At 39.5% G+C, this 12,057-nt stretch overlaps 2 protein-coding genes across 2 annotated transcripts; both read left to right on the forward strand.

Annotated features, from left to right (window-relative positions):
• The first annotated feature begins 175 nt into the window (after positions 1-175).
• Positions 176-2,339, forward strand: OR7E24 (olfactory receptor family 7 subfamily E member 24). Its single transcript, XM_038567389.1, has one exon. The coding sequence runs from the start codon at positions 417-419 to the stop codon at positions 1,407-1,409; it is 993 nt and encodes a 330-aa protein (XP_038423317.1). The 5' UTR covers positions 176-416; the 3' UTR covers positions 1,410-2,339.
• A 7,709-nt stretch (positions 2,340-10,048) lies between these two features.
• OR7E153 (olfactory receptor family 7 subfamily E member 153) lies at positions 10,049-11,038 on the forward strand. The gene has a single exon (XM_038565381.1). The coding sequence runs from the start codon at positions 10,049-10,051 to the stop codon at positions 11,036-11,038; it is 990 nt and encodes a 329-aa protein (XP_038421309.1).
• The last annotated feature ends 1,019 nt before the right edge of the window (positions 11,039-12,057 follow it).

Raw genomic sequence — 12,057 nt, forward strand, 5'->3', positions numbered from 1 at the left:
TGATGTAGTTCTAGCAATTACACAGTTTATCAATATTCTAAAGGGAATTTCTTGCATTTATTTGAATAAAATCAGGCTGCTTAGTGTCCTTCAATTAGACTGATTTTTTTTTTTTTTTTTTTACCTAAAGGGAAAAGAATATTTCTTATTTGGCATGTTTCTTAAAAGAGTATTTTATGGTGATCATGGATTTATCATTTAGCTCTAACTGTTCTTGCTCCTCTAACATTCTTCAGTTCTGTGTCTTTAAAGTATGTATATAGAGAGGTGAATAACACAGAAACCAATGAGGAAACAGTTCAAGAAAATTGGATTTGAGACACAGAACTATTGCTAAATGTACTGGAATGTATGGCTCCAAGTGTGAATATTTTACTTGTTAATTGCTTGAATACACAATATGGACACAGAGCTGGATGCTCATTTACTTGTTTCACTTTTCCAACCCTCTTTTCTTTTTTAAAAGGTGTCCAAGCTACATAGAACCACAAAATCTAACAAGTGTATCAGAGTTCTTCCTCATGGGCCTCTCAGATGATCCAGAACTGCAGCCCCTCCTCTTTGGGCTGTTCCTGTCCATGTACCTGGTCACTGTGCTTGGGAATCTGCTCATCATCTTGGCCGTCAGCTCTGACTCCCACCTCCACATCCCCATGTACTTCCTCCTCTCCAACCTGTCCTTGGCTGACATTGGTTTCACCTCCACCACAGTCCCCAAGATGATCATGGACATCCAAACTCAGAGCAGAGTCATCTCCTATGTGGGTTGCCTGACTCAAATGTCTTTTTTTATGCTTTTTGGATGTTTGGATAGTCTCCTCCTGGCTGTGATGGCGTATGACCGGTTTGTGGCCATCTGTCACCCCCTGCACTACTTGATCATCATGAACCCCCGCCTCTGTGGCTTGTTGGTTTTGGCGTCATTTTTAATCAGCCTGTTGGTCTCCCAGATGCACAATTCAATTGTGTTACAACTTACTTACTTCAAGGATGTGGAAATTTCTCATTTCTTCTGTGATCCTTCTCAACTCCTCAACCTTGCCTGTTCTGACACTTTTATCAATAACATAGTCATGTATTTTGTTGGTGCCATCTCTGGCTTTCTTCCTATTTCAGGGATCTTTTTCTCTTACTATAAAATTGTTTCCTCCATTCTGAGAGTCCCATCCACAGGTGGGAGATACAAAGCCTTCTCCACCTGTGGCTCCCACCTGTCAGTTGTTTGCTTATTTTATGGAACAGGCCTTGGGGTGTACCTTAGTTCAGCTGTCTCACTTTCTCCCAGGAAGGATGCAGTGGCCTCAGTGGTGTATACTGTGGTCACCCCCATGCTGAACCCTTTCATCTACAGCCTGAGGAACAGGGACATCAAAAGGGCCATGTGGAGGCTCTTCAGTAAAACAATCTAATCGCAGTACCTCTGCCATCCATTTGAGGTGTAGGTTGGAATGCAGCAAAACTAAACACCTAGGAGTGCCTGGGTGGCTCAATCCATTAAGCGTCTGCCTTTGGCTCAAGTCATGATCTCGATCCCAAGGCTGAGCCCTGAGTTGGGCTCTCTGCTCAGTGGGGAGCCTGTTTCTTCCTCTCCATCTCCCTCTGTCCCTTCCCCCTCATTCTCTCTCTTTCCCCCACCCCTCAAATAAACAAAACATTTTAAAAACAAACAAAAAACTAAACATGTAGACCTGCAAATTCTAAGGCTCTCACCACATCATTTTTATAGTTGTCGTGGCTTTCATCCTTTTCCTTGCTTAACATTTGGAAATTGCTTTTTTCATGTCTTAAATGGGACTGAGGGAGTATTCTGGGGTCCTTTGTATATGACAGTCACTGCATGACTGAACCTTACTTTAAAAAATATTTTATTTATCTATTCATGAAAGACACAGAGAGAGAGACCGAGACATAGGCAGAGGGAGAAGCAGGCTCCCTGTGGGGAGCCTAATGTGGGACTCCACCCTAGGACCCCGGGATCATGACCTGAGCCAAAGGCAGATGTTCAACCACAGAGCCACCCAGGTGCCCCTGACTGAATCTTATTAGATCTATGGAGACTCTGTGCTTTATCATTGGTGACCCAAGCATCCCAGAAAGATGAGAAGTTCTCTTTTTATATATTTTAAATTCATATTTTTCCATAATTCTTGTGTATTTTCCATACATATTTCTTATCTATCCAATTGGTTTATGCAGGTTATGTGGGAGGATGCATGTTACTAGTTCTCAAACTTGGTATGCATGTATGTATGTATTTTCAAGTATAATTAACATACAGTGTTATATTAGTTTTAGGTGTACAATACTATGATTCAACAATTCTATACATTTCTTAGTGCTCATCAAGATAACTGTACTCTTCTTTAAAAATTTTTATTTATTTATTTATTTGAAAGAGAGAGAGCATAAGTGAGGAGTGGGGTGGTAGGGGCAGAGGGAAAGGGAGAAGTAGACTTCCTGCTCAGGGGGAACCCAACCCAAGGCTTGATCCTAGGACCCCAAGATCATTACCTGAGCCAAAGGCAGACACTTCATCAACTGAGCCAGGCTGGCACTCTAAAATAAGTAATCCTTAATCTTAATCCTCTTTATCTTTTTCACCTATCCCTCTACCCACGTCTCCTCTGGGAGTCACTAGTTTGTTCTCTGTATTTAAAGGTCTGTTTTTTTTTGTTTGTCTCTGTTTTCTTTGTTCATTTGTTTTGTTTCTTAAATTCCACATATGAGTGAAAGTATATAGTATTTGTTTTTCTCTGACTGACTTATTTAATTTATTGTTATACCCCATAGGTCCAACTCTTTTGTTGCAAATGGCAAGATTTCATTGTTTTTTTTTTTATGGTTGACTAATAATACATTTCATATATACACATAGCACATTTTCTTTTCTTCTTTATCCATTTATCTGTCGATGGACACGTGGGTTGCTTCCATATCTTGGCTATTGTAAATAATACTGCAATAAATACGGGAGTGTAAATATCTTTTTGAATTAGTGTTTTCATTTTCTTTGGGTAAATACCTAACAGTGGAGTTACTGGATTATATGATAATACTATTTTTAATTTTTTGAGGAACCTCTATACTGTTTTCCACAGTGGTTGCATCAAATTGCATTCCCACCAATGGTGCATGAGAGTTTCATTTTCTTTTCTTTCTTTTCTTAAAAAATATTTTATTTATTTATTAATGAGAGAGAGATTGAGAGAGAGAGAGAGAGAGAGGCAGAGAGGCAGAGACACAGGCAGAAGGCAAAGCAGGCTCCATGCAGGGAGCCCGACACGGGATTCGCTCCAGGTCTCCAGGATCACACCCTGGGCCGAAGGGGGTGCTAAACGGCTGAGCCACCTGGGCTGCCCAGATTTCATTTTCTCTACATCCTCAACTATACTTGTTATTTCTTATGTTTTTGATTTTAGCCATCTGACAGGCATAAGGTAATTGGTATTTCTCTGAAGATTAGTGATGTTGTGCATCTTTTCATGTATTTGTTGGCTATCTGTATGTTTTATTTGGAAAAATGCCTATTTTTAGTTGAAATTTTTTGGGGGTTTTGGTGTTAAGTTGTATAAGTTCTTTTCTTTAAGATTTTATTTATTTATTCATGAGACACACACACACACACACACACACACACAGAGGCAGAGACACAGGCAGAGGGAGAAGCAGGCTCCACGCAGGGAGCCTGATGCGGGACTTGATCCTGGGTCTTCAGGATCACGCCCTGGGCTGAAGGCAGGTGCCAAACTACTGAGCCATCCAGGGATCCCCAGTTGTATAAATTCTTTACGTATTTTGGGTACTTACCCCTTATTGGATATGGGGTAAATGTTCTCTACACTCATCTTTGACAGTAATTCTAATATCTCATCTCCTCACTCACTATGTTGATTTCAGTTTAATAACATTTTTTGCTATTGTCCAAATATTTTACAAGGCTCCAATACTCATCTCCTCCCTCTCCAGTACACTCCTACTCATTTGCTCTTTCATCATGGATACTCATCGTGGGAGAAGGAATTGGAAACTGGAAAAGAATAAAGCATATATCACATTTTATTGCACAAAAATAAATATCTTTGGTTTTCCTATTCTGTGTCCTGTAAATTCATCTTTACCATTACCCTAGTATCCTATCGCCCCTATTAATGTCTTTATACACTGTACTATGAAATAACTTCAGTCTAATACCACATTTTTGCTATGGATTAAGTATTCTAAGTGCCTTAACACCCCATCCCTCCCTCTTATATCTATCTCTACATATCTACCATGTGTTCTCCCCTAGAAACACCCTCTGTCATACATTTACACACACACACACAAGTAAATAGCATCCTTCCCTCCATACCCAATTTGATTAGATATTCATTGAAGTTTTCTTCATATCACTTAATGACAAACCAATCTCCATGTTCCTCAGCAAAGAAATCTCTGAGTCAGGAAAGATGCATAGATAGAATTTAGAAGGTTACAATATACTACTATCCATACACATCTCAGTTTATCCACTAGAAAAAGCAGATTAACCAAAACCATAGTTTATTTATGTTTTCAAGGGCTGAGAACCCACAGAAATCTAAAGAAAATATACTTTGGAGCCAGTTGACTCCTTTCTAACTAGCATAAATCAGAACCACTGGGGATTTTTGTTAAATTTGGCCATGGAATGGCTGCAAACTGGCTTATTGGTGGAGGGGCTCTCCTGGGATAGCAGAAATCAGGGAGTCTACTTGAGAAATAGTAAAGCGGGGTCTGCAGAAATACCCAATGGAGAGGAAGTTCTACCCATTTGCCAATTTGTCTCCTGGGAATTTTTGTTGTGTGACAAATTTGGGACTATACTGGAAGGCAGATAGATATGACATGAGTCTTGAAGTGCTTGGAGCACAAAGTTCTTGTAGAGGATGAGACTTATGTGGTGGACTGTGCCTGAGATGCTCCCTATGATCCCCAACTGCTGATTTTCTTGCTCTTGCATATGTCCCTCCCATTGAGTGTGAAATAGACATAGTGACTTGCTTCCAACAATGAGAATGTGAAAGAAATGTTGAGAAGTCACTTCCAGGAATAGAGTGGGAAAAAAAATCTGGCTTTCTTCCTGCTACCTCTGCCTTGCTCTCTTGGTTGCTCCTGTTGACGGAACCCAATTTCCATGTTACAAGCTGCCCCATTACGAGGCCCATGTATAAAAAAAAAAAAAGAGGCCCATGTATCTGGGAATCCTCGGGCCAATAGTCTACAAATGCATGAATCCTACCAACAGCCCTATGGGTGAGCTTTTAAGTGGACTTCTGCCAGTCAAGCCTTGAGATGATTACAGTTCTGGCAAACATCTTCATTGTAATATTATGAGAGGCTCTCTGAAGCATTTAAGTGAAGTATCAGTTACCAAAAAATATGTAAAAATCAATAGTTTTCTAATATGCCAATGTAATTCAATTAGAGAAAAAACAGAACTAAAGTCATTCAAATTAGCCAAAAGTAAACAAAACAGGTGAACATGGGGAAGAGAAGAAAAATAAAATAAGATAAGACAAAGAGGGAGGCAAGCTATAAGAGACTCTTAATTATAGGGAACAAACTGAGGACTACTGGAGGGGACGTGGGTTGAGGGATGGGTAATTGGGTGATAAGCATTAAGCAGGCAAGTGATATAATGAGTACTGGGTGTTATATGCAGGTGATGAATCGCTAAATTCTAACCCTGGAACTAATACTATACTATAAGTTAACTAACTTGAAATTAAATAAAATATTGAAAAAAATAAAAATAAATAACAATAACCCTGTGAATCTCTAACATATAAAGTGCCAATCCAAGCAAGACCTATGGAAATGAAAATAAGAAGTTATCCTTAGAGCACATATTAACTGAGAAAATGGAAATAGTATCACATTCTTTGTATAGAAGACCTAATTCTGCCTCAATTTTATGATTCATACAATGGATTTACAGATATCAAAATCACACATTGAGTGATTCAATTGAAAAAAAAGTCTGAATTTCATGTTAGGATCCTACAACTTGGAAAAAGTAAGGAGTACAGCTGAGCTTCCTGAGGAGCGGAAGGAGCCAGATCCTTCTAAAAACATTCACCTGTTTCCCTTTCCTCTTCTATTGACATTAGCAAGTCCTGGAACATTTGGGTAGTTCAGTTGGTTGGGTGTTTGACTCCTGGTTTCGTCTTGGGTTGTGATCTCAGGGTCATGGATGGAGCACCATGTCAGGATCCACTTTCAGTGTGGAGTCTGCTTGAGATTCTCTCTCTCCCTTCATTAGCCCCTCCCACTGCATTCTCTAAATAAATAAATAAATAAATAGATAAAATCTTTTTTTAAAAATGAAAAGAACATTATCAAGTCCTCAGAGATTGGGACAACATGGATCAATTGGCTAATTATGAGCTTTGTGCATTGAGCCTCACAAGTTATACAATTGGAAATAATTGGTGGGTGCCTCCAGCTTTTTAGTTTGACATTTCTATTATACTGGCTCCATACTTGTGTCTCCTCCCTTTGTGGCATCTGCATCAGAAGGTCTCAGCCAAGTCTGTCTTCCTGCCAGTCTTGAAGAGGGACCCTGAGCCTTCATCATATACCAGACAAGTGATCAGTACTCCTCAGTCATGCTCCAGCAGAGATGCATCCCAGCTCAGTAAGTGCTGAAGGAAACAGTGATTGGAGGAGGGAGTATCAGGAGCATTTTTTCCTCCTCCACAATAGAAACACTTGGTTTAGACAGATGGGAGGACATCAGTATACAAACTTTCAGATGAGACCCCTGTGACATTTATTTTCTTGGTTCTGATGGGGATGTGAGAACTCTCATTAAGAGTTCTGCTTCCAAAAAAAAAAAAAAAAAAAAAGAGTTCTGCTTCCAGGGTGCCTGGGTAGCTCAGTTGGTTAAGCATCTGTCTTTTGCTCTTGTCATGATCCTGGGATCCAGTCCCACATTGGACTTCCTGCTCAATGGGGAGTCTGCTTCTCCCCTTCCCTCTGCTCATGCTCTCTCTCTCCCTCCCTCTCTCAAACAAACAAACAAACAAAGCAAACAAACAAATAAATAAATAAATAAAATCTTTTTTAAAAAAAGAGTTCTGCTTCACTCTCACTGACTCTGATCTGGTTGGCCTCTCCCCCACCATAGCCAATGGATCTCTTCAACCTCTTGCCTAGGCTACTCCAAAATGATCATGAAGGAGATTATGATGATTGTAAGGAGAAGGATGCCATTGACCACTAACCACAACATAATGTACTTTTATTGAAAGCTTCCTAAATGCCAGGTTCTGAGGTATGTGTTTTACATATCTTATTTGATTTCATCTGGTTAATCTGTTCCAAATCATAAATGCACACATTATTATTATTTTACACAAGCTGAAAGGAATGCAGCATTTTATGTAACTTATACCAGGTTGTGAGTTAGAAAGGGTTGATGGCATGTTTGAATCTGGGCATCAGACCAGACTTTTCCTCTGCTAACCCAAAATGGTTATTTCACTTCCTTTAGGGGTTTCTGGCAGACCACCATTGGAGAACAGTAGATAGCACTTCCTGCTTCAACTACAGGAAGAATGGCTGAGATCACATGTAATAATCACAGAGAGTTGGCACATGATTATTCAGGGGAGATCTCTCTTTCTCTCTCTCTCCTGCTCCTGTTCCTGGATTTCACTTCAACTGTTCACTTTCTCCTCCATTCTTTTTTTTATGATTTTATTTATTTATTTGAGATAGACAAGGAGCAAGAGAGAGAGCAGAAGCAGGGGAGCAGAAGGAGAGGGAGAAGCAGGCTCCTCGCTGAGCAGGGAGCCTGACTTGGGGCTCAATCCCAGGATCTGGGATCATCCTGAACCAAATGCAGACGCTTAACTGACTGAGCCAAACAGGTGCCTCCCTCCTCCATTTTTACAGTCAGCCTACTCAATCATAAAAGGTGACATAAAGTCAGAATCTTGGGGGTTCATTTCAACTCAGGAAACGGAAAATGGTTTAAAAATGTATCTCAGATGTGCCTATAGTTAAAACCTCTGTACTTCTGCTTAAAACTTTCAGAAATTCTGGAAACAAGGAAGTTTGTGGGACTCAGAGAATGATAATTTATTTATTTATTTATTTATTTATTTATTTTTAAATATTTTATTTATTTATTCATGAGAGACACAGAGAGGGAGAGAGAGAGAATGGAAGAGACACAGGCAGAGAGAGAAGCAGGCCCCATGCTGGGAGCCCCACGTGGGACTCGATCCTGGGACTCCAGGAGTCTTTTGTCCAAAGACAAAAGTCTTCAGCTTTGGGCTGAAGACAGGCGCTAAACCGCTGAGCCACCTGGGCTGCCCAAGAATGATAATTGATTTTGAATCCTGTCTGCTCCATTTATTATTAGTGTGCTAGGGGGAAAATTCTTGGTATCTCTGAGACCTAACGTTGTCATCTAAGTTGATCCCTAGTTGATACAGCTCAACTGAATAAGGGTTAAACAAATAATGGATGCCTTCTATGCAACAAATATGTGATGAATGCACAAAATAAGGACAAATTAAAATTTAGATGTTTTATTACTAATAATGATAAAGGTTATGATCTCCCTACAGCCTTAACAGGATATTTCATTTTGTTTATACAAGTACATCTTTAGCATATGGAGAGAAACAACTGAGTCTCATCTATTTCTGAATCCCCAGAGCCTATGCCTTTTGGCACAGAGGAAGTATCAAAAATTTAAAAATCTCAGTTAAGTACAGGATAGACCTTTCCATTGTTCACAGAAACAAAGAAGAAAGTATTTTCATAGTTATCAATGTTGTTTGATTATGTGCACTTAACTAAACCACATTTATCAAAATTTGAAGTCTGCAAAAGCCAAGGATAGGAATTATATGCTAAATGACTTTTAAAAGACAACCATTAGAAATGACAAATACCCACCATTTGCTTCGATGTGGATGGACCTGGAGGGTATTATACTGAGTAAAATATGTCAATCGGAAAAGGACAAACATTATATGGTCTCATTCATTTGGGGAATATAAAAATTAGTGAAAGGGAATAAAGGGAAAGGAGAGAAAATGAGTGAAAATATCAGTGAGGGTGACAAAACACAAGAGACACCTAACTCTGGGAAATAAACAAGGGGTAGTGGAAGGAGAGGTGGGCGGGGGGTTGGGGTGACTGGGTGATGGGCACTGAGGGGGGCACTTGATGGGATGAGCACTGGCTGTTATGCTATATGTTGGAAAATTGAACTCCAAAAAAAAAAAAAAAAAAAAAGAACCAACATTGGTCATCACTTATTTCCATGAAGGAGAAAAGAAAGAAAATCAAAGAATGATGAAACTGATGAAGATAACTAACACTAAAAATATTTTCTGATTATGAATCTTTAATTCTAATTTAGAATCCAGACTACACACTCCTGCCTTTCATGGAGTGTTTATAAATATTCTAAATGAAAAGAATATCTAGCATTTCATTTGAATAAAATATTTTTAACTGCTTCATAATTTCTTTAAATTAGAATGATTTTTTTTCTTAAAAGAGGAAGGATATTTCTTATGATTTCTCTTCAAGAAGGAGGCTGTGAAAAAAAAAGAAGGAGGCTGTGTTTACTGTGATCATGGATTTGTTATCTCTTATGTTCTTGGTTCTGATACTCTTTGGTAGAGTTTCTCTAAGGTAAATGTCTATAGAAAGAGGTAAATAGGGATCTCTGGGTGGCACAGCGGTTTGGCGCCTGCCTTTGGCTCAGGGCGCGATCCTGGATATCTAGGATCGAATCCCATGTCGGGCTCCCGGTGCATGGAGCCTGCTTCTCCCTCTGCCTGTGTCTCTGCCTCTCTCTCTCTCTCTCTCTCTGTGACTATCATAAATAAAAAAAGACTTAAAAAAAAGAGGTAAATAATGCAGAAACCAACGAAGAAACGAGTTCTAAGAAATAGGATGTGTCACACTGAGAAGTATTGCTGAAGGCTAGGGTGTATGACTGCAAGTGTGACTGTTTTATTTGTGATTGCTTGAATGTGCAATATGGACACAGTGCTGGATGCTCATTTACTTGTTTCACTTTTCCAACCCTTTTTTCTTTTTTGAAAGGTGTCTAGGCTACAAAGAACAAAACCTAACAAGTGTCTCAGAATTCTTCCTCACCAGATTCTCAGATGATCTAGAGCTGCAGCCTCTCTTCTTTGGGCTGTTCCTGTCCATGTACCTGCTCACCGTGCTTGGGAATCTGCTCATCATCCTGACTGTCAGCTCTGACTCTCACCTCCACACCCCCATGTACTTCTTCCTCTCCAACCTGTCCTTGGCTGACATCGGTTTCACCTCCACCACAGTCCCCAAGATGATCATGGACATCCAAACTCAGAGCAGAGTCATCTCCTATGTGGGTTGCCTGACTCAAATGTCTTTTTTGATCCTTTTTGGATGTATGGATGGTATGCTTCTGACTGTAATGGCATATGACAGGTTTGTGGCCATCTGTCACCCTCTACACTACTCAATCATCATGAACCCCCGCCTCTGTGGCTTGTTGGTTTTGGTGTCTTTTTTGGTTAGCCTTTTGGACTCCCAGCTGCACAGTTTGATTGTGTTACAACTTACCTGCTTCAAGGATGTGGAAATTTCTAATTTTTTCTGCGATCCTTCTCAACTCCTCAACCTTGCCTGTTCTGACACTTTCACCAATAACATAGTCATGTATTTTGTTGGTGCCATCTCTGGCTTTCTTCCTATTTCAGGGATCTTTTTCTCTTACTATAAAATTGTTTCCTCCATTCTGAGAGTCCCATCCACAGGTGGGAGATACAAAGCCTTCTCTACCTGTGGCTCCCACCTGTCAGTTGTTTGCTTATTTTATGGAACTGCTATTGGAGTGTACCTTGGATCAGCATTGCTGCCTTCCCCCAGGAAGGATATAGTGGCCTCGGTGATGTACACTGTGGTCACTCCCATGCTGAATCCCTTCATTTACAGCCTGAGAAACAGGGACATTAAGAGTGCCCTATGGAGGTTCCTCAGAAGAACAGCCTAATCTCAGTATGTGTGCAATCCTTTTTGAAGTGTGAGGTGAAAAAAAAAACCGGCAAAATCAAATATGTAGACCAGCAAATACTGCTTTCTTGGTCACATAATTTTTTCAGTCTCATGATTTTCATTCCTCTTCATGTTTCATATATGAATGTTAGTTTTTTTATTTGTTTTTAATTGGATTAGGGAAGTATTCTGGGATGCTTTGTACATCATAATGAATGCATGAGAGGTTCTCCCTAATGACCTTGGTATCTTGATGAAATGTAGAATTCTCTCTTTTTAAAAAGATTTATTTATTTATTTGAGAAGGGGAAGAGGGGCACAGGGAGAAAGAGGGAGAGACTCTTAAGCAGACTTCACACTGAGCATGGGGCCCAATGACGGGCTCAGTTCCATGAACTCTCAGCTGAAACCAAGAGTTGAATGCTTAACCAACTGAGCCACCCAGGTGGCTCTACAACTGTTTCTTCATATACTTAAAATGTATATCCTTTCCATGGTTTCTGTGTATTTTCCATGCAAATTTTTCATCTATCAAAACTATTTATTCAGGTAATGTCCAAGGGTGCCATTCACTGCTCCTCAACCATGGATTTTATTAGAACCCTCTGAGGAGTCTTATAAATAATGGTAACTGAGTCTCATTACCAGAGACTCTGATTTAGTTGGATAGGTATGTGATCACTTAGTTGCAAGTTCCTAAAGAGATCAAGCTTGAAAGGGTAAGTTATGAAAAATTTATTGTAGTTCCAGACAAAGGTCTTTTTTTTTCAAATGTTTTATTCAAATCCATTGTCCTTTAGTACTATAAGCTTTTTCATTTGTGTTGGTTAAGTGTCTCTGCTCCAGACTCACTCTTCTATATTTATCTTGTAATGCTAGGGTGAGTCTCTTGAAATCACTGCTTTATTTTCCCTCTGGCTTTTCTTGTTATATATATATATATATATGTTTCAAGTGTAGAATTTAGTGATTCATTACTTACATACAACATTCCATGCTCATCACAAGTGCCCTCCT

The sequence above is a fragment of the Canis lupus genome, chromosome 20 (genome assembly GCF_011100685.1).
Source record: "Canis lupus familiaris isolate Mischka breed German Shepherd chromosome 20, alternate assembly UU_Cfam_GSD_1.0, whole genome shotgun sequence".
NCBI lineage: Eukaryota > Metazoa > Chordata > Mammalia > Carnivora > Canidae > Canis > Canis lupus.